Source organism: Caretta caretta, chromosome 10, assembly GCF_965140235.1.
Source record: "Caretta caretta isolate rCarCar2 chromosome 10, rCarCar1.hap1, whole genome shotgun sequence".
Taxonomy (NCBI): Eukaryota; Metazoa; Chordata; order Testudines; family Cheloniidae; genus Caretta; species Caretta caretta.
This window is the reverse complement of record NC_134215.1, coordinates 69399383-69422529: the sequence shown is the minus strand read 5'-3', so window position 1 is coordinate 69422529 and position 23147 is coordinate 69399383. Positions and strand designations below refer to the sequence as shown.

The window sequence follows — 23147 nt, the reverse complement described above, 5'->3', positions numbered from 1 at the left end:
AAATGTGTCTCCTGGCCCAGCAGGTGCACATCTATAGCTTCTCCCAGTAATCAAGGGTTCAGGAAGGGGGAACAGTCTTCCCTTCAGTAACCATACAATATACTCCTCTCAAAGAGGCTCTAGCCAGAAACGGTTAATGGTGCAGAGGCCCGTGCTGCTGAGTCATGCAGAACTCTGGTATTCATTAACCATCTACAAGCAGGAGCAGGGCTGAAGGGGGTGGGCTGGAGAGTGGCTTCTGATTGGTTTGTGGCTGAAGGAGAGGGTGGGCCTGGCAGATGCACATTGTCTAATGCAACATGTGGAGGCTCTCCTGGTGTGGTTGTAGCCGAGCTGAGAGCGTGTTTGCACCATAGCTTGCCCTGAGCTCAAAATGTCCTTCATCCAGATAGAAGAGAACTCAGATTTCCCTCTTCAGAACCTTCCCTATGGGGTTTTCTCTACAGAGGAGAAGGTGAGTTATCTGCTGCTTTGTCTTTGTGCTGCAAAGATTGCTGCTGTTGTGGGTGAATCTTTGCTCTGAAGTTCAGAGGCTATGAATGAGGAGAAAAGTTTTTTCTTTTTCTTTTTTTCAAATGCTGTGTGATGATCCCCAGATACCAGGGACAGGAAAGGCTTTCCTGGCTGGGAATCTTAGGGGTTAGCTGTTTACACTAGGAAGCTTCAACATTTATACTGTCTTTTCTTGATGTGATGACCTGAGGGCTATTTCTTTAAAGAACATTATTTTTTATAAGTACTTTACTTTAAATCCATATTAAATGCATATAATATATTTTCTGCTTTTGAGTATAAAAGTTTATATTTCCTCATGCCCCTCTGTATGCTATAAAGTTTTCACTTTTCTTTACCAGCACCATTTTCTATTATCTCCTTTATGGCTGAGTTTAACCTCTCCTTCCTTTTCCCTCTCAAAGCCCCATTTTAACTTTTATCCTATATACTACTAATCTTAGTTGTATTGTGGAATGTACATTGTAAGCAATATGAATTGATGTATCTGAAAGCTAAATTTGATGAAAGAAATAATCTGTGTAAAATATAATTAGGCTGTGACAGTAGCTATTGAGATACAAAGTTAGTTTTATAAGCATTAAAACACAAATTGTCAATATCAGATGTCAATATACACAGTAAATATCCTTAAATCAAATTTTAATAAGCTCTCAAGCAACATTTTTCTTACTTTGCATGTCAGTAAATTTGGACTATTATTGATTAAATATTTTTGTCACTTCCTGTATATACAGTGGAATTGATGTTTACTGATTAAAAATCAAATCCTTCCAAGCTAAATATCTTTTTCAAGTGAAGTTTGTTTTAAACATGATAGTGGTCTACAGGACCACAATTCTAATCCTATAAATTAAGGGCCTACCCTTTTATTTTTCCCCCTAATTTGGATTGAGAGTCAGGAGACTTGGGTTCTGTTCCTAACCCTGCAACTGACTAACCTGAGTGACTTTGGACAAGTCAAGTCTCTTCTGTATCTTCTATATCAGTGGTTTTCAACCTGTGGTCTGTGAACTCCTGCGAGTCCACAGACTGTCTAAGGGGGCCACAGACTGTCTAAGGGGGCCGCAAAAGTTTGTCATTCCCATAGAACAGTGGTTTTAAACCTGTGGTCCATGAACTCCTGGGGGGTTCACAGATTGTTTAAAATTTCCAAAGGGGTCCACACATCCATTTGAAATTTGTAGTGGTCCGCAAATAACTCAAGGTTGAAAACCATTGTTTTATATATTTACTGTTCTGTTCAATTCATATGTGCAAGGACCACACTGTGGGACTTATATTTTCTGAGACACGGTGGGTGAGGGCCTATCTTTTATTGAACCAGCTTCTGTTGGTGGGAGAGAGAAGTTTTCACGCTTACACTGAGCTTTTCTTCAGGTCTGAAGAAGTTGACCTGAAGAAGCTATGACCTCGCCCACCTTGTGTCTCTCATATCCTGGGACCAACACAGCTACAGCAACACTTATATTTTCTGGCCATACAAGGAAAACATCACTAGGGTTTTGAAAGACGCCCAATGGGGTTAGTCACCCAATTGCCATTTCAATGGGAACTGGGTCCCTAACTCTCTTAGACTCCTTTTGAAAATCACACCATGTACCTCCAATTTACTGTACAGCGCTGCTGTTTGCAACAGATTACATTCATGTGCACATTTAGCAATGAAGGACAGGAGCCTCTGAAACACCCCACCCCTCCCCTCCCCCCCAACACACATCATAAAAGAGAGAGCTGGCAAGCAGATACCTCTGGAAACAGAAGCTGGAGGATTATCAATGGTTAATGAACATTGCAGAATCATCATAATGGTTCTCAGTTACTCTAGCATTGTTTTTGCCTCTCAGTTGTAGTTTAAAAATGAATTCCAGCATAGAAGAGCCTTGGCTCTAATTATCTGGTGTTTTCCAAAGATAAAAGCTGGATGATGAAACTAAGGGCATGTCTACATGGCAATAAAACACTTGTAGCTGGCCTTTGTCAGCTGATTTGGGCTCAAGCTGAGTTTGGGTTCTGGACCGGACCCCATGAGTGGGAAAGGTCCCAGAGCCCAGGCTCCAGCCCGACCCAGCTAACATGAGCCAGCTAACCCTACATTGCAAATTTATAGTCCCACAGCCCGAGCCAGCTAACATGGGCCAGCCGTGGGTGTTTTATTGCAGTGCTGACGTGCCCTTAATCTGTTCCCGGATGCGTGTTTGTGTGTTACTACATAGTGCAGTTTTTCCTTCCCTAGTAACTATTCTTGCGCAAATGTCTCAATTTTTTTTAAAGTTGATTCAAATAATTTTATACCTTTTGGAAATTAATGTCCTATCACAATATTATAATAATCGCTCTGTTAAAATAACAGATTTTATTTAGGGCTACAGGTTACAAATTAACTTGTCCGGCCCTGAGATTTTTCTGGCAGGAATGCCTGCTGAATAAACATCTAGGATTATATTTGTGCAAATCAGATTTGGGGTCTTGCTCAAAGAAGAGAGGCTGAAAGCAGTTGTTTTTTAATCTGTACTGGTTTTATTCTATTTTCATTGAGACAAAATTGAATATCTGTACTTTTTCTTTGGAATGAAACTGGTTACTATGGCTATATTTCATTTAAATTCACTACCAGTTGGAACTTCTGTTTGTAATGCCAAAGCATCTTTCTGATTTCAGCACAGCTGTGGTAGGGGGGATGTAGTCTGTGCCACTGCAAAGACAGCAGTGCAAGTTCTGAACAGAGTTTTTGTGTAGATCCTATTAAAAACTGTCACAAACGAGCAGCGTTTTTGCTTTGTTTGTTTTTATTTTCATTTTTTAGTGATAGGTAAATATACACATGGAGGGAACCTTCCACACCAGCCTTTCCACCTCCTCATGTGGAAGGATGGATCAGTGATAAGAGCACTAGCTTGGGACTTGGGTAACTCAGATTCAGTCCCCTGCTCTGCCACAAGCTTCCTGTGTGACCTTGGGCAATCACTTAGCTTCTCTCTGCCTCATCTATAAAATGGGGATAATAGCACTTCCCTACCTCATGGGGACTTGGGGATGAACCCACAAAGGTTGTGTGGCCCTCTGATACTATGGTGATGGGGTGGGGAGTGTATATGAGTACCATGGATGGATAGGCAGGAAGGAAGGACAATATCCTCCCCTTACCCCACCCCTGGAAGGTTGTGGTGGAAGGGTGTCCTTCCACCCTCAAAATCTGGGAGGAATTTGCCAAAAAAAATAATGCAGCTTCCCCTGCCTTCCTCTTAAATTTTAAAATCAGCAGCCTTTGTCCATCAATTATAACTATGGTAAGGTAGGCGCCAAGGTAGCGCCTCAACTCCTGCCCCACTTAAACTCCTTGTACTCCCTTGTTTTTCCCCAGAACCCTCATAAGAGCATTATTGGCCACAGGTATAAACACGTTTTTTTCCAATTGTAGCCTAGGCACAGGATTGGGGTGGCAATTGGAGACCAGGTATTGGAACTGAGTGCTATTAAACATCTTTTTAGTGGACCAGCCCTCTCCAAGCACCAGGATGTCTTTGACCAGGTATTTATCATACAATTTGACAATGTCCATCTCCACCATGTTTTAAATGAATTGTCATGTGAAATTTTAGTGACCCAGACTCTGATCGAGAGCATTGTGGTAGTTTACATGTGCATGCTTGAGTTGCTGGTTTGTCCTTTTTTTTTTTTTTTTTAAAGGGGTGGGGGGCATGGGGAATTGGGACTGATTCACCATTGTGGTGGTCTTGTTTCATGTCAGTGTAACTCTGCTGAATGGAATTACTGGCTTAAAACTGGAGTGTAACAGTGCTGGGTTGGCACTGAGTGCACATGGCTACTCAGATGATTCTGCAGCAATCCACAGAAGCAGAGAGTTAGATGGTCTAACTATGGCCCCAATTCAGCAAAGCACAGGCAGGCCTCTCCTTCCTGTGCAGAAGTGGCAGGTGTAGGGGGAGCGCACACTTTGCTGAATTGGAACCTACATCGCTTAGGAATGGAGCCACTAACAAAGAGCACCTGCAATTTAAAATTTAGACAGAAGTAAAATAAATGAGCTCTCCTAAAAGTTTCTTTCTGTTGATTAAGAAGTGCACTACGGAGTGAAATCTACCGAGTTCAGAGGGCCAGTACCAAGATTTATACACCACTCCAGTCCCACTTAAACCCCTACATTTCTGGCATCTTCATAAGGAAGAATCTCCAAGAGGAAACAACTTGGATTAAGTGGGATTTAAGTGGTACATAGCCCTTGCTGGCTCTCTGCATGGGAGGTGAATATAATTTATATCTCAGATCACAACTAGTCTTGTCATTGCAAGCTTCCATGGTATTTGAAGATGTAGGTGGATGATTATTTTAATTATTATTCGATTTATTTATTTATTTGGTTTGCAAGAGCACCTATCGCACAGATCAGGACCCTATAGTGATAAATGCTGTACAAAAACATTCTCTTTGGGGAAGGGACATTGCAATCTAAGTATGAGTCAGATACAACAGATGTATACTGGTTGACAAGTGGGGGAGCACAAAGAAACAATAAGACCATATTAATGATCATGATAGGCAGGGTCTCTGTGCATGGAGCTGCCTGTTACTTCAGGATTAGTAATGTAATCTCAGTACTGGTAACACAGGAGATACCCCACATGTACAGCAAAGGGAGTTGAGAAAACAAATGTTCTCTCACACATCTCTACCTTCATACTGTGTTTTAGCCAACCCTTAATGACTTCATGGGGTTGGGCCACGAAGCTTGGAAGGAAGCTAGAACGTTTCTCCAAAAGCTACTGTCGGCCAGTGAGCCAACACTGAGAGACAACTCTGAGCTACGGAAAAGGTGAGGCATTTGGGAGCTGGAAGTGACTCAAGATTAACACTCGTGGTTCCTCATCACATGTACAAAGCACTTTTATTTGGTACTTCAGCCTTCTCAGGGTCTGTCTGTATTTTGAGCTGGGGTGTCATTCCCAGCTGGAGGGGATATTCGTGGAGAGTCGGAGGAGAGGAGCAGTTTGGTTGCTATTATTATTGAGGCTTGGAAGCTAGTTGCACACTACTGTTAGAAGTTGCTGGTGTGTAAACGGAAGCAATCAGTCCATCACCTAAAGAGGTGTTATAGCCTTGCTGGCAGAGAATCCAGTTCCCTGGAGAAGGGTAGTTGAATGTCACTGTGGTTCCAGTCGTCTCTCCCTCCCTCAATACTTCATTTAACAGTGGTGTTGTGTAAATATTTAACATAGCTCTGGAGAGATGGATCTGTTGTGTAGCTCTCAAGGCCTTTTGTAAACTTAGAAGGCACAATAGAGTATCAACCTGAGGTAAACTTTCAGGTGGGTTCCTTGCTGTAATGAAATCGGAGCTGGCTGCATGTATAGATATCTGTATAGTCCCATGCAGGACTGGTGTTAGGGAAAATGGTGCCCTGGGCAAATGCAGGGGCAGCTCCCCCCGTAGCTGGGGAGTGATGGGCGCAAGAAGCAGGGGGAGGAGGGCATGCAGTGCTTCATGCAGCTGGGGGAGGTTCCCAGAGGTGAGTCTGACTCAGCCCTGGGAATGGTCAGTGCAGAGGAGGAGGAAGTACTGTCCCTCCCCTTCCTGCCAGGACTAGCAAGTGGAGCCTGGTGCACCACAGGAGCCCCCAGCCAGGGTGCCTCCAACCCTTACCCTCCCCCTGGGCCTAGCGCTTGGGGATTTAAGGGGCCTTGGGCTGGCTGTGAGGGGTAGAGGTGGAGGGCGGTCGCCCATACATGAGGCCAGCAGCCCTGGTCCCATAAATTCCATGCATGCAGCATGAAAGTCAGGGTATGTCTACACACTGCAATAAAACACCTGTGACTGGCCCATGTCAGTTGACTCGGGATGGGGGGGCTATAAAATTGCAGAGTTAATCCTCAGGTTCCCAGAGCCTGGGCACCAGCCCAAGCCCAAACATCTACACTGTAATTTTATACCCAATCACAGCCTGAGCCCCGCGAGCCTGAGTCAGCTGCGGGTGTTTTATTGCAGTGTAGACGTATCCCAAGAGGCCTGAAAGGTTTAGCACTTGTGAGGTCAGAAAACAAGGGTGTCTTAACACCTGTGCTAAGGAGAGATCTTTTGAGCTTTACTGCTGTCAGTAGTATACAGGCTGTTAGTGTCTTTGTAGGCCTCCTGCAGGAGGGCAACTGAAACTAAAACACTTGAGATCACACCTTCCATCCAGTAGAGTGCAGTGAGGACACATCTATACTCACCTTCCAGTGCATCTCAGTGGATGCATTTCCTCCCATGTGCTGCTGTAGGAAAAGAGTGAGGTCTTCCAGGCATGCAACCCTTCCTGTGCACTATTGTACATTTCCTCACAGGAGCTTGTAGAATCAGTTAACCACTTCAGTGCAATAGCAGCCTGTACCCTCTGTGCGCTTACTTTATACACCATGAGCTAGCACAGAATTGCGGCAAGGCAAGATTTTTCAAAGCAGGTGCCAGAACGAAGTTAGTGCAAAAAGAGACTGAACTTCCTCTAAGCCAGCCCAGGGTGACACCGGCTTTTTTGAGAGTTGTAATCTTTGTTTTGTATTTTTAGAGCATTTGTACCTCAGGCCTCTACTATAATGCACCTTCCAGCTAAAATCGGTAAGTCTCGTGAATTGAAACCTACACGATTTGCTTGTAGCCACTGAGACTCCCACATGCCCCAAATGTACAGGATGGTCAGACTGTGGCTGTGACAAGGAATGGGTGTAAAGTAGATATTACGGATTAATTGCAGATATTACTGATGTCACAAATAAAACGTGTGTGCTGTATTTTAACACCGATGTAAGCAACTTTTACTAACTTAATCAAATCAAGGTTCCTTGGTCCCCCTAATCCCTGAAGTCAGAACTATGTCTCCAAAGGCCCGTATGCCCCCACTGGCTCAAAGCCCTTTTCTTTAGGCAGATGATTATCTTGATTTCAGAACACTGTGTTATGTAACTACAAATAACTTCAGGCTCAGTTGTGCCATTTAGATCCTCCCTAGCAGAGCAGTGTCGTGCTTGCCCCAAGGGTGAGCACTGGGCTGAATTTTGCATTGATGTTGCAAGATGACTCCTGCAGGTCCTGGGTTTATGGAGGCTGGGTGCCTGGGGGACTTGTAACTCTCGTTAGGTTAAATTATTACGTCTGACAATTCTGGAAAGCACCAGAGCAACCATTTCCACGTATTTCTATAGGGTTGTCGGTCACTATGGTATCTGAGCACATATATTATGACCTTCAGGTGAAGGAAAAGTCAAGACCTGCATGAGTGTGTGTGTTTTTATGGGGGATCGAGGCTGATTTTAACAGAGCTGATAAATACAAACCAAGGAAGGGAGACAGGGTGAAATCAGCCTTATTTCTAACCTGTGACCAGTTGAATTTCAAAAATTATCTCTGCCACTGTGGCCTGCAAGTTCTTCTGCAGTACTACCAAACCCAAATGTTCAAACAGGTCAGGCACCAGCAATCGTGAGAGTTAAAAATAAATAAAATATTATTCGCCTTCTGGGTTTTGAGCCTTTATGGTGCATGTGGGTCAAATTTTAAGCTTTTCTCTGCAACTATAAGGGCAGCCTTTTTTTTTCTTTAAATGAAAGCTGTGATTCTCACATAATCACCTGACTGCTGGAGCTGTAACAAAATAGCACGAGACGTGTGATTAAAATCACAAGAATTGGCAACCACTGTTTCTGTCAATAACTTTGGAACTGGTGCTAGACTGGGAACCTGAAACCATGTGTGGGCTCAGCAGGTAAGGGTGGAGCTAGGAAGGGGAAAAAAGTCTCTTATAATCTTTGATATTTTTCATTCCCACTGCATACATTTTGAGTTCCATCAGGGCTACCAAGGTAATTGAAGTGTGAGTCAAACCATTTCCCAAAAAGGGCACTAGGGGGCAGTAAATGCACTGTTTACAAAATCCTTTCCTCTGTTAGCAGTATTGCATTCTCAATGGCATCAGCAAAATGAAAATGACAATAGAAAATGGTTAAACTGTACAAAGCACATGGCTTGTTCATATATTTGTAGCTAATGGTTTGAAATGTTTTTTCTTGCCACTCTTCACTGCAAGTTTTAAAAAAAATAAACAGTTTTGCAGTGTGTAACCTCTTATAGATCATCTGTATGATTACTACAGTCTTGTGACTACATGTTTCCAAACTCCTCTACTTCTCTCTCCCCTTCCCCATCCTTTTCAGGGTAACAGAATGTGGAACATTTATGCCCCTTCACCCTACCAGATAAGGGTTTTCATACAGTTGATCTATATTTTGTGCTTTTCTTTTTCCCAGGAGACTACACTGACTTCTATTCTTCAAGGCAACATGCTACAAATGTTGGGATCATGTTCAGAGGGAAGGAGAATGCTTTGATGCCTAACTGGTTCGTAGTTCAGTTATTTTTTTTCTCACATGTCACGTTTTACACGTTTTGCAAAGGTCTCTGTAACCTTCCAGGAAAATAATCCCCCAAGGACAGATTTCTAGCTAGTGTACATATAACTCTGCTATGGCTATGACGATGTATACCAGCTGAGGATCTGTCCCACAGTGTCTGAAACTCCACGTCTCCATTCTCCGCTATGTCTGAGCTGTGCTTAGTTGTAGCAGAAAGGAGTGACTGCAAGGAGTCAGTTGCAGCTCCTTGATTCAGAGACAGTTTAATCTGAAAGCTGGTTCTTCTCATATAGCAAGAAACCAATGACTGAGTGTCAGTAAATAAATATGGATGCCTAAAAAGGTGGCACCATTCAGAGGACAAACGTATTCTAAAGTGGTTAGACAGTGAAACTTAGTAACTTACTGTAGAGTGCTTTGAGCTTCCACAGTGTATGGTTCTAGTGATTGTAATACAGCATTTAACACACAATCAATGCTTTGCTTTTACAAGGTTGCACTTACCCGTTGGTTACCATGGCCGTGCATCTTCAGTTGTGGTGTCTGGGACACCAATTCAAAGACCAGTAGGGCAGATGCAACCTGACGATGGTGAGTTCGTGGTCATGCCATGGAAATGCACTGTTCTCCTTAGCGAGCAGCATGGCATTGGAATATGTTTGGCTGCATCTTGTCTTTTCTAGCTTCTTTGCTTGTTTGTTTTGAGCTTCATAATGCACCTTTCTGTCTGTTTAATTCACAGCTAAACCTCCAGTGTTCGGTGCTTGCAAACTTTTGGACATTGAGTTAGAAATGGTAGGATGTATTTATTATATTACATCTCTTTCCCTTTAATAAAAGAGTAAAAAGCTGAGCCTGTTATGAAAACGTAACATGACATAGGTTATATACAGGTACCATTCTTATAGCACCTCCATCTGGGTGGTATATTGCCTGCTGTAGAACTTGCTTCAAAGGGGAGAATTCCATGCCTAAGAGTTGCATGGGAAAGAAAGCAATTCTAGGTTAACTTCTCTTCAGTATCATTCCAGTGCAAGGGGTGTGAAAGGCAGTGGCTGCATATTGGGGACTGGTAGGGACGGTGTATTTTAGTGAGACTCTTGTAAGAAATACCCAGTATATTCATTTTCTGTTAGCCCATGGCATGCCCCTTAGCCAGTCTCTAAGTTGATCGCTGTAGCTGCAAAGGTCTAAGCAGAGTGGGATGGAGAGAAGAAGGGAAGATTCCCTTGGTTGGGCAAACGGGAAGCATAGAGTTCGCTGCGTAAGGTTCTGTTACAGGAAATGAGAACCTCTGCATAGGGAGACTAGATCATATTTCTTAGTGCACTAGCTATAGCTCTGTGCATGTGGGAGCTGCAGTTTAGATGAGAGTGCCTTTTGGCAAATTCAGGCCCTGAGTTTAATCATGGAATACCAGGGTTGGAAGGGACCTCAGGAGGTCATCTAGTCCAACCCCCCTGCTCAGAGCAGGACCAATCCCCAATTTTTGCTCCGATCGCAAATGGCCCCCTCAAGGATTGAACTCACAACCCTGGGTTTAGCAGGCCAATGCTCAAACCACTGAGCAATCCCTCCTCCCCAGAAAACTGAGTCTTATCAGCTCACTACTATTCAGGTGATTCAACCCTGCTCTCTCACACGGGGAAAGGAAAAAACTGTAACTTGTTGCATCTGCACAAGGAGATTCCAATTAAAGTTAATGCGGAAAGCAAGTAAAATCACATTCTACCCTATCTGTCTTGTCTGCCCTCCTCTTTAGTAGCACTACCTGCAGGGGATTTGTCTTGGTGTAAACAAAGGTCTTATTTTCAAAACTTTGACTTGGTTAAAGCATTTTCTTTTCCATTTCAGGCGTTCTTTGTAGGCCCCGGAAACGAGTTTGGGAAGCCTATCCCAGTCGACACAGCTCATGAGCACATTTTTGGAATGGTCCTTATGAATGACTGGAGCGGTAATAAGCGTTACTCTGATTCCCTGGGGGAATGCTTTTTGCTGTTGCAAGATATTTAAAATATTGACAGATATTGTATTTGTTTTAAATGATGGAAATGTAAACTACTCACGACACTGATGGGCTGAGGGCTGTGGGAGTAGAATACAGTCTACAACTCTCAGGCATTGGTTCAAATCCAGCTCAGGTCAGTAATGACTAAGAGCTACTCCTAATGGAAGTCATCTAGCTGTCTACGTGAAATGAGCTGATTTTAGGTCTAATTCCTGATTGACAGGGATGTGACATAAATCATTGCCATAGCTGGCGCACTCAGCAGAGGGTAGCTGTAGATTAGAGGGAAAAGAGTTAACAATTACAACATATTCCCTAGTGTAGACACGGGTGAACACTTTGTAGTTCAATGTAGCTAATCAAGATGGACCCTAAGATTGATTTTAACTAGTTAAATGGAAGTAAAAGATGTTAACCAGTGTCTAGGCTAGGGTAAAAATATTGGATGGGTTGGAGTTAATGAACCCTGATCTAACTTTGGCTGCTCTTCCTAAGCGAGACCTACCCAGAGGACTTCGAACTGTGCTTTTGAGCCCTTCAGATGACTGCTTTAGATCATGGTTGAACTACCCTGGGCAAGTGGGTAGCATTTCATTGCTTGTTCTGTGGATGGTGCTGGCTGTTGGTGTGCAGAGCTCTCATCTAGCACTCCATCACTAGCCTGAAGTCTGTGTAACTCTCTGAAAATTTCATTATATTTCTTTGATTTTTCCTTTTTTTCCAGCTCGTGACATTCAGAAGTGGGAATATGTTCCACTGGGTCCATTTCTGGGCAAGAGCTTTGGCACAACCATCTCTCCATGGGTTGTTACTATGGAAGCTCTCATGCCATTTGTGTTGCCAAACCCGGTCCAGGTTAGCAAGAGAACAGCTGGGTCGCTAGAAATGATTTGAGTGAAAATAGAATGAAGGTCTCTAGGGTCTGAGAACAGAAACTCTTGGTTGTACCAGCACCTTTCTACTGACTTCAAGGCTTGATCCTGCCTCCAAGATATGGAATGACATCCTGGCCCCACTGAAACCAGTGGGGAAAATGCACATTGACTTCAGTGGGGCCAGGTTTTCAGTCATGGTGAGTATGGCTGCATAGCTTAGAAAACCATCTGCAGATGTGAGCAGCACAAGAAGAATATCTCTCTCAAACATATGTGCTTAGAAACAGTGCTAATCGGCAGGCTTCTCTCTAGAATTTGGTAACACTTCAAGTGCTTACAGTAAGTGATAGGGATGATGGGCTCTAGCTAAAATGTTCTGATCAAGAATCAAGCCTACCCATAGTTTGAGGGTATTTGATTCTATGGCATGTAGCCATTTAATTAGACTTAATACAGTGAAGAGAGCTTACAAATCGCTCTTCTCAGGTCTGAAACTGCAAGCCTTCTGCCAACTTTGAGTACACACAGTGTGCCAAATCAGGACAAAGGTGCACTAAAATTTTATTTGTTTGGGTTTAACAACCATGTGAAAAATCAAGAGCGCTTTTGGAGGCCAGGAGAAAAAGTGCATTTGCTTAAATGAATACCTCGGTAGTGGTGTAAACATTTGTGACATAATTGTGTATGTGAAGCAGTAGGGTAGGCAATTATTCATGAAGGCAAAGGGAATGGGAAGAGAGCTGTTACTAAATGTCCCCAGGTATGTGCTAGACTTTTCTCTTTCCTTTTGGCCTTCAGGCTGTAATGCTTGTTATGTGCTTTAGGTTCCCAAGCCACTGCCATACCTCTGCGATGAAGAACCCTATGCTTTTGACATAAATCTCTTTGTCGCTATCAAAGGTACAGTAACGCTTCATGATTTGTGGAGTTAAAGTGATGTAGAATCCGCCATGTTTCAGACATATTGTTCCATCCATTCTGGGATCCTGATTTCCGCATAGGGCAATACTTGCTGAGTCAGAGAAAGGTCAAAAAGCTCATAATGTGCCCACTTGTTAGTTCAGTGCAGTGCCGTACTGTGGGAAACAGTCCCCTTGCGGTGGCTGCATATGACCATTTTACAACCTGAAGATTTATTTATTTATTTATTCTGATGGCACTTAGACACCCAAGCGGGCTCAGAGCTCCACGGTACTCCAATGGCTTTGCAGTCTAATTAAAACAAGATGTGACAAGTGGTAACTAATAATCAGAAGGAATGGAGAGAGGGAAGACCAGGGAAAGAGTACTAAGAATGTGTGTTTTACTAGAGGTGAAAGATGACTGACTTCATTGGGACATGTAGAGTAAGGTATGTCCCGAAATGAGTATAGGGATCAGAACATGACCCTCTGATGCTATGCTTAATGTGCAGGACTGTCATGGTCCTGCTATTGCATGTGTATCAGTAGAAGAGGAGCTCGGCACCCTAACACCCAATAGAACAGGCCAGCAAGGGGGTGCAGGAAATTGTGTATCTGCCATCTCTCGCCTTTCAATCCCCAACACATCCCCTTCACGGGTGCAGTTCGTGGGCTCTTGGGATGATGCAGCAAAAGTTTGATACAGAGAATCAGAGAGAACCAGAGGAAGGTTTGGCCAGTGGTTAAGATAGTGCCCTGTACTATGGAGTCACAGACTCAGTTCCTTGCTCTGCCACAGTTTTCCTGTGTGACCTTGGGCATGTCACTTAGTCTCTCTGTGTCATCATAAAATCGGAATGCTATTCTACTGATGAGGGCCACATAAGGACTTAAGCTAGAATCATGTTGAAGGTAAGGTGGTATGAAAATGAAAATAGCAAAGGAGATTTTTCCTTTTAATAATACTATGTATTTCTGTAGATCCTGCCATTTGTCCAAAATAAGCCTCACAATTCCCCTAGAAGACAGGGAAATAATATCTCCATTTTATGGTGAGGGAAGCAGAGGTACAAGAGATTAAGTGACTTAGTCATAGGGGAGGTCTGTGGCAGAGCAGGGGATAGAAACCAGATTGTTTGGCATACTTCCTCCTCTTGCAGCCCTTCCTACCAAGACACAGTATGTCATTGCTTATTTTCTGCTGAGCCTGACAATGGCAATGGAAGCCTCTGTCCAGCCATAAAATGAAAATGCCATAGACGTCTTCACCTAGTGCAATTTTCCCATTGATTGCTTTTCCCCCCCGTCCCTTTAGGAGAAGGAATGAGCAACCCAGCCACAATATGCAAATCAAACTTTAAGGTAAGAGTATGGTTTAATTTCATTCATTTCAAATGATGCTGGCACATTGTGTCCCATACTCAGTTTGTATAAATCAGCATACACTGATTTACACTAGCTGAGAATCAGGCCTGTTACAAGAGGAAAGTTGGTGATGCCTGTTGTCCCAGCTGATATACAAACACTTGGAAGCTTCAGCTCTGAACAGAGACTGGCTTTTCCTGCAACTAGGGCTTAGCACCAAAAAAGTTCTACGTGTGCTATAATAGTTTTGCTGGCGATGGTGCGAGGGCAGAGTGGGGGAAGGGCGCACACTATACAAAGATGGATGAAAACATCCCAATTCCACCCAGCGTGTGTTTGCCTCCAGCATCACTGCTTTTACACAGAGGTGAACACAGCATTTGCCCCAGTCCAAGTGCGATGGAGGACACCAGTCAAATAAATGTGGACATGCCAGCTGCAGGATTTCATCGTGTGTTTTGTGTCCACACTGGATTTTAGTTCCTGGTTTCTAACCCAAAGAGTTTAAACAATTGTGAGACAAATTCTAGGCAGCTATTTTTATAGCCAGTGTTTAACATTGGGCCTAAGCCTTGAGTTTTACTCAACTCCACTGGCTACCGAACCCAGAAGGGTGAGGGAAAAGTGGGCTCAATATAAATTAGGGCAGCCTAGTTCCTGAAGTATCCTAGGATGAACTATCTCAAGCCCTGCCGACATGAATACATCTAATGTATCTAAATATTTTTAACCTGTTCTCTCTCTCTCTGGCTCGCTCGGCTTGTGCTCCTTCCCCCTTGTTAATATTAATAGTGTTCAGCATCTGGTCACCATGTTTTTAGTGAAGCCTGAAGTAAACTAGACATTAAATGCTTTGATGTCCTCTATTATTAGCTCTTCTTTCTCGCTAAGTAGTGGATTTACAACTTCCTTCATCTTTTTCTTGCTCCTAATGTATTTATAGAACCTGTTTTAATTGCCTTTTATGTCCCTCACTAACTGTAACTCATTTTGTGCCTCAGCCTTTCTGATTTTTGTCCTTCTATACTTGTGGTACCCTTCTGGACTCAATCTTAGCAATTTTTCTATCTTTCCTGTAGGATTCTTTTTTGATTTTAGGTCATTAAAAGCTCCTCATATGGCCATATTGGCTTCTTGCTATTCTTCCTATATTTCTTTTGCATAGTTTGCTGTTGTGCCTTTAATATTGTCTCTCTGAGAAACTGCCACGTCTCCTGAACTCCTTTTTACCCTTAGGTTTTCTTCCCATCAGCTCTTGCCTACCAGTTATCTGAGTCTGCTAAAGTCTGCTTTTTTTTTTTTAAAGCCCATTGTCCTTATTCTGCTATTCTCACTCTTTCTTTCCTTAGAATCATTAAATCTATCATTTCATGGTCACTTTCACCCAAATTGCCTCCCACCTTCAGATTCACAACCAATTTCTCCCTGTCAGAATTAAGTCTAAAATAGCTGCCTCCCTGGTTACTTCCTCCAACTTCTGAAAGAAGAAGCTGTCCTCAGTACATCCCAAGAATTTGAGATTTTTATATTTTGCCATATTACTTTTCCAACAGATGTCTGGATAGTCAGTCTCCCATTGCTATCAGGGCTTGTGTTTTGGATATTTCTGTTTGTTCCAGAAATGCCTCATCCACCCCCTCCTGATTTGGTGGTCTATAGTAAACCCCTAACATGACATTACCCTGAATTTTCCCCTCTCGTCTTCACCCAGAATGTTTGATCTGCCTCTGTAGCTCACGAAAGCTTATGCTCAAATAAATTTGTTAGCCTCTAAGGTGCCACAAGTACTCCCTTTCTTTTTGTGGATACAGACTAACACGGCTGCTACTCTGAAACCTGTCATCTCTTTCTGGACCTCATTACAAGTGTGTATATTCTTGGTGTATTAAGCAACCCCTCCTTCTGTTTTTTCCCTCCCTGTCCTTCCTGAACAAACTGTTACCCCTCTATACCAAAATTCCAGTCACAAGATTTATCCCACCAAGTCTGTTATGCTAATTAATTAATGTAGCTTGGGTACTAAGCCTTCCAGTTCTTCCTGTGTGTTCCCCATACTCCTTGCATTTGTTAATAAACACCTAAGTTGTTGAGCAGATTTCCCCATTGTTTTCCCCCTTATTGCTCTTATGTCCCTATTGTACTTTTTCCTGCCCCCAACATCTAGCCTTCTTAAGGTATGTCTGCACTGCAATAAAAGACCTGCAGGCTGGCCTGGGTCAGCTGACTTGGACTGTGGAGCTATAAAATTGCAATGTAGACATTTGGGCTCAGGCTGGAGCCTAGGCTCAGAGACCCAGTGGGGGGGCGTGGTCACAGAGCCTGGGCTCCAGCCCAACTCTGAATATCTACATATAATTGTATAGCCCAAAGTCAGCTGACCGGACCAACCGCAGGTCTTTTATTGCACGTAGACATACTCTTAAGGTCAACACTTGGTCTTCTGTTAAGGTCACTATTTTTTTTAAACCTACCTGTGGGCTTTTCTCATCGGTCTCCTTTGAACCTCATTTAAAAAACCCCTCACTAGGGGTTTTTAAAACCACTGACTAGGTTAGTGAGTCAGTGGCCAAAGAGGCTCTTCCCCTTGAAAGTCATATTAGTAACATGACTGATGTTGTCTGTGCTGTACTGCCAGGTACCTGCACTTCTTCTGTCTAGTTACCCATTTAACAATAATTAGGACTGGTTACATTGCGCAGAAACAGCTGACTCTGGTAGCCACAAATTGCCAATAACCCCAACTTTAATGCCACGCCTTCAGGTGCTAAAATCCTTCTACATAGGATTCCATTGACATCTACTTATTCCTGCTGAGGGGCCAAATGCCCATATAGAGTGGGACTGATTGAAAGTCCATTATGTCATTGGAAAGGTTCCCATTGATTCCACTGAGCTTTGGACCAGGCCAGTTGCCTACGGAGCTGTGGTATTAATATGCTGTATGTTGTGAAAGTAGGGTTACAATAGTTGCTTCTCACCTCTTCAAACTATTTATATTCAGAAGGCCATACATCTGGAGACTAATCAGTGAGCCAGAGGATCAATTTAAAGTAATTACAAATGTTCCATTTAGGCTGCTGAAGGCTCCTGATTAGATAAGGATGTTGTTCTTGAGGGCTAATGTTTAACAGTATGATCCAGAAAGAATGAAATGCATTTTGTACAGACTAGTGACATCTGAGAGTCATGTTTGTCCTTCACTTCCCCCTTTTTCCAGTACATGTACTGGACCATGAAACAGCAGCTGGCTCATCACTCCATCAATGGATGCAACCTCAGACCTGGAGATCTCCTGGCATCTGGAACAATCAGTGGACCCGTAAGCATTTCACGAACAGCTGTCACTAATAACTAAGTACTCAGCAACTAGAAACTGGCCTTCAACCCACTTTGTTTTATTATGGACATCTTTGTAGTTCTTCCTTAGTCTTTTTGGAGTACATATTTTTTAAGCCTTCCTACTGTCAGTATCCATAAAAGCCAGTTGTGGTATTTTAGAGGCAACAATATTCCTGCACAAAAGTAGCCCAATCCTGCAGTGTGAGTTACAGCTACTATCTCATTGTTAAAAACAAACCCCACAGCAACAGTATGTGGAGATCTATGGAGGGAAAACCTCTAGATAATATAAGTGTTACTGTTACTGTTTTTTCAAAGTGTTAACACTTCCAAGTCTCTCAATTCTGTATGAATCTAGTTTCATAGTCCATTATTTTCATTTATACTGCACTGGTGTTGCACTCTACTTAGAAAATGCAAAACCCACTTTCTCCAATGTATTTTTTGGGATTCATGGAGCTCTGTCTCCTGACCAGCACATTGCTGGACATTGTTCAGTGGTGGTCTGAGGTGTGATGTGTTGTTTTCCTTCCTCGTGCTGAAATAGAAAATAAGGACAGGTTAATATTTTATACCCTGATGTCCAATAGCCTATAAAGTCATCGGGAGACTTTCCACTGGGAAACATGAGTGGGGGTTGGATCTTGCTCCTAGTGCATTGCCATCTGTCCTTCTATAAGGCTCCAGCAGTGTGCCAGCGTAATAAAGCACTTACACCATCCTGCTGGGGTACACGTGTATAAATGAAGTGCTTTTTCTTTTCTCTAATACACCATGCTGCAGATTTACATTAAAATCTTTTTAACATTTACCAACATTTAGCATTCCTCTGTACAATGAAATGTGAATAGGACTCTGAAATGTAGCAATAGACAGATACTTGAGAGGCAGAAATTGTGCCCTAGATTTAGCTCCATTCTTCCTCGAACAGGATCCAATTTTTCTTTATCGTGCCCACTACAAAAGCTAATGATGCCAAAGAGAAGACTGCTTTAGGCAGTTGTGGCCTCCAGCAAGTAAGGAGTTAAATACACAAGACGGGTGAGTAAGCTAGCACATCAATGAACTGGATCAATGGCTGTTACTGGCAAGGTTCCATTGCACAGAATCCAACAATATACTGTATTTGTTTTCTCACTCCCACTCTAAAGTGATCATCAAGTTGGGCCATTTCCAGCACAAATCCAGGTTATTACCAGCAGGACAGTGGGGTGGGAGGAGGTATTGTTTCATGATCTCTGTGTGTATATAAAGTCTGCTGCAGTATCCACGGTATGCATCCGATGAAGTGAGCTGTAGCTCTCGAAAGCTCATGCTCAAATAAATTGGTTGGTCTCTAAGGTGCCACAAGTACTCCTTTTCTTTTTGCGAATACAGACTAACACGGCTGTTACTCTGAATTCTGTTACTAACTTATGTTTTGAAGGATCCGGAGAACTTTGGCTCCCTGCTGGAGATGTCATGGAAGGGAACAAAAGTAATTGACCTTGGGAATGGACATTCTCGTAAATTTCTGCAGGATGGGGATGAAGTCATTATAACAGGTACCAACCAAATGATTATGAGTGTGTTCTCTGGCCGAGTATCACGGCATGTGGCCCCTAGTTGTTTTATGTATAGCATTTCTAGTGGGAGTCGGGCTGCCTGTGAATTCCTAGCTGCACATGACCCCTTCCTGGTTCCTGGGAGGTAAAGGCAGGGGGATAAACTGTCCCCTGCTATATCTGCTGTATGGGTCTGTTTGTAAGTGTCTGTCTATTTTTGGGTATTATACAGTGCCTGTTACCCTAGTATTGAAGCACATGGGCTCCCCATTTCCGAGGTTCAGAGATCCCTTTTGAGCATGATGCCAGGATTTCTGTTCTGCCCCCTCCCTGCCCCCCCCACACTTAATTATAGCCTTTATATCAAATAAAGTTGCCAGATATTTTTGAATGAACTGAAAAGACAGCACCAGAGCAGGAATGGTGATGCTTTTCACTAGCCAGCCTTTCCCTTAAGTAGTTACTGCATGCACACACGCACGCACACACATAACTGTAGTCATATATAGTGTGCAATGCACAAAAATACGTTGGGGGCTAGTAGTTTTGATTTGGGGTTTTTTGCAAACTAAAAATAACATGTGCTACTTTGTTACTCCTCTTTTGACACTTCCCTCTCCATAGAGATGTGTGATAGCGTTGTTCCTTTAGGTAGCATAAAAGCTGCTATAAGCAAAGGAGGTGTTTGTTTTTTTCCATCATGACACTAAGGACTGGGATTTTGAAAGGAGCCTTAAAGAGTTAGGTGTGGTGGTGTAACTTAGATGGAATGTATGGACCCAAAGAGTCAAAGGTGTTAAATGCCCCTGACATGGTCTAACGTTAAACAATTTCAAAAAGGGTTGGTATACAGAGACCTCAGCCTGCTTAGTACCATGGCAAACACCATTAAGCCTCTTATTAAAGATACAGAACGAGAAGGGAAAATGGTTTAAGTATTTGGAATGTAAAGTATTAAGCACGGCTTTCATTTTAACAACATCCCTTGTTCCATTTCCCCTTGAGCTATAGAGAGTTTTTAGACAGAAACCCCCACTTGTTTAATAGTCTCTTAGGTGGTATTCACAAAAAGAAAAGGAGTACTTGTGGCACCTTAGAGACTAACCATCAGTAATGACTGTCCTTTTTGGAGAAAAGAAAAAATTAGTTGAAATGAGCTGGTGCTGCTGCTGTTGAAGTCTGGTCCCGTTTCCTAGAAAACAAGACAGACAGACAGAAACCTAAAGATAGAAAGGGCAGCTTCTGTCTCTGGTGTTGATTCTCCCTTGCAACCTTGCTGCTGGAAAACCCAGGCACAGCACACAGTTGTATCAGCCACTCCGAGTCCTGGCAAACTCATACCAGCATCAGGATGTTTTAGGGCATTGCTTTTATCTGCTTCTGTGGTCACAGGCTTACAGAGGTGTTGCAAAATATACAGTCTTGGCTGGCTAAGCCAGACTTTTCATAGACAGAAGGCACAAGGAGGATAGGAAAGAGAAGAAATAAGGTGGGAAAGGAAAAAGACAGTGTGAATGTGAGAGAGTCTCCACATATCTTGTGGTGTTCGGGATTTAGCCGAAGCCAGTAGAGGTAGAGATGTCATCTCTGACTCCCTCTCTTGGCTTGATCTAGTTGGGACATTTCTTGTGATCAGAACAATGAAGGCCCAATGATGCTACAGTGGATCCCAGGGTCCCAGGTGACAATGAGGGTGGCAGCCATGATGGTGAAGCTCACTCCTTTCCCTTCTTTGAATCAGCAATTGTTCCATTTCGCTTCCTCTCTACCAGTTTTCCTCAAACACTTTTATTTTAAGGAGCCCTTAGGAGGAGCGATGGGCAGAGTCATTCACTCCTTCGTTATTTTATCAGCCAATGGGCCTAATTTGGACACACCAATTTTGGTTCATTGATTGCCGGTCTCCCACTGTCCTGGTTTACCAGACACTATCTTAATAAAGTCTTTGAATTTTATCAGTAGGCCTTTTTGTTTGGGCTAATTCAGCCTCTTTTTTTCCCCATCTTTCCCTGTTTTCAACGTTTTGTTATTGTAACATTTTATGAACTTTCACTCACTTTTCACAGTTAAGCTCAGACTTAGGGTAAATTTGTTGGCCCAGTTATCACAACAGGTGCCTACTGAATTTCAATAGGATTTGAGTGCCTGCCTCCCTTAGGCTCCTCTGAAACTCCCAGCCAAAGCCTCCATGCACTTGAGCCATTTGTCCTGGCTGCAGGAGCCGAACCCAGAATCCTAGATCTAAACCGTTTTGAATATGGTAGAGGGGGTTCCAGTTCAGATTCCTGGATCCAAACCCGACTCCTGTGTTTTTAGTTCAAGGTCAGATTCAGAACCAGAAATTACTTTTTTCCTCCTGTTTTTGATATGGGGTAAAGCTATTCTTGTGAGATTTTTTGACCCAATTTTGCAGACATCTCCTCAGTTCCTCTGCTGGCCATTTTAGAGAACTGTTTGTGAAATTTTTCATATCAACAAATCTCACTAGCCAGAACCTAACCTTGATCTGAACAGCTTCTTCCATTCTCCCCCACCCCCCAGTTCTTACACATACTAAGTGGAGTAGCCCACAGGATTTACACAGACAACGAAGCTGCCAAAGTGCTAGGAAGAATTAATGAATGTGACGTGAGCAAGAGAAAACAATTGTGACTAAGTCATGGAGGCTGGTACATATGTCTGGTGAAAGGAACATTTTTTGGGGACTGGGAAACTTGCAAGGACTATCATAGGCGGGGGATACCTACAGCACAGGCAACTACGGTGCCTTACCCAGCTGGCTATTTCGGCAATTAAGGAATGAACACAGGAAAATAATTCTAGCCAAGTGAAGGAGCATTGATGCAAGGTCTGAGTATGAAGCTAAGCAGACACTGCAGGGGCCCTTCAAAGAGAGCACTGAAATAAATGAGGTGGCAAAATCCAGCACACGGTGGTGCATGCACATCAGTACAGCCCATTAACCGCTTCGAAAGCATCGGCAAGATTAACAGCTCTGACGTCACAAGAGCGGGCCCTGTAATAGATCCCCTGAACCAAGAACGGAAATAGAAAATATGTTACTGAAACTGACAACAGCTGCAATAAATGAGCTGAGATATCCAGAGGGGTAAATGGTGACAGTATGATCGACAAGAAGGCAATGAAGATTTATGTGCAGAGATGGACATGGAGCCTCGCCATGTGTTCACTTCTCTGTGGGTTGGGTTTGTTGGGAGAGCACTGTGTAGAGGCTGTGGAATTTACCGTTGCACTGCAATGACCTCTGTGCACCAAGTGGGGTAGTTAGGTGAGGTGAATGGGCCCACTAGTGTGAATGAAGTGCAGATCCTGTAGTAGTGACATTTCAGAACTTCCTCTTGCTTTTTAAATCATCGTTGCAGCTGCCCCCACTCCCCACCACCTGCTAATAGGCAGATTCCCCTTGTCTGGGGTTAGCATACATCCTGTTTTTCCAGAACATTGCCTCTTTTTTTGAGTCTCCATCCTCTGTCCTGGCAGATGTTTCAAAAATCAGGAAATGTCCTGGATTTTTGCAGAGCAGATGGTGTAGCTCAGAAAGAGCCCCAATTGGTCCACTTCCTGATCGGTCCCTCCTCTGTATCTGCAGCTGATTGGTCCATTCTCCTGCAGCCACATCTGCCCATCTCTCCCGTGGGGAGGGGATCCCGCAGGGAGGCCCTGACTGATGGCTGTCGCTGTGTCCTGCTCTTGTGCCTGCCACCATGGCAGGGAGCGACACTGGCCCCCACCTCCAGCGAGTACCCCTGCCACAGGTACCACCCAACTGGACTCCGCTTTCAGCCCCCCGACCACGCAGTGTCCTCTTCTGGGGAACCTGAAATATGGTAACCCTACACTCGTCTCCTCTTTCTGCAGGCCAGAGCTGAGCTCGCAATACACCACTCAAGTTATTGTCTGCTTCTAAGCAAAATGTGGAACAAAGGGGAGCATTTCCTCTTCCATCTCGATATGCACTGTGCATTATCTGAGGCAAAACAGCTAGTACTTAATGAGATTATTCTTGATTGACACAGATTCTGCCACCTAGGAAAGGTCAGCTAGATCAGAAAAGTTCAAATCTCGGTGCTTGGACACTCAATCCGTGCTCAATCACCAGAATAAGTAGCCTGATTTTCAGATACTGAGTATCTCAGCCTGGTGCTTCATTTTCCTAACGGAATGAAAAGCACTGGCTG

At 43.4% G+C, this 23147-nt stretch overlaps 1 protein-coding gene across 1 annotated transcript in view; it reads left to right on the top strand.

Moving 5' to 3' along the window:
• The first annotated feature begins 279 nt into the window (after window positions 1-279).
• The window catches only part of FAH (fumarylacetoacetate hydrolase), a 31404-nt gene continuing 8536 nt past the window's right edge, over window positions 280-23147 (top strand). Inside the window, exons 1-13 of the mRNA XM_048866502.2 lie at window positions 280-454; window positions 3935-4045; window positions 5226-5347; window positions 7076-7125; window positions 8811-8901; window positions 9409-9506; window positions 9658-9710; window positions 10770-10869; window positions 11648-11778; window positions 12623-12698; window positions 14016-14062; window positions 17283-17384; window positions 18831-18948. Of these exons, the coding sequence (XP_048722459.1) occupies window positions 374-454; window positions 3935-4045; window positions 5226-5347; window positions 7076-7125; window positions 8811-8901; window positions 9409-9506; window positions 9658-9710; window positions 10770-10869; window positions 11648-11778; window positions 12623-12698; window positions 14016-14062; window positions 17283-17384; window positions 18831-18948 (1180 nt within the window). The 5' untranslated portion in view covers window positions 280-373. The remainder of the gene's footprint in view (window positions 455-3934; window positions 4046-5225; window positions 5348-7075; window positions 7126-8810; window positions 8902-9408; window positions 9507-9657; window positions 9711-10769; window positions 10870-11647; window positions 11779-12622; window positions 12699-14015; window positions 14063-17282; window positions 17385-18830; window positions 18949-23147) is intronic.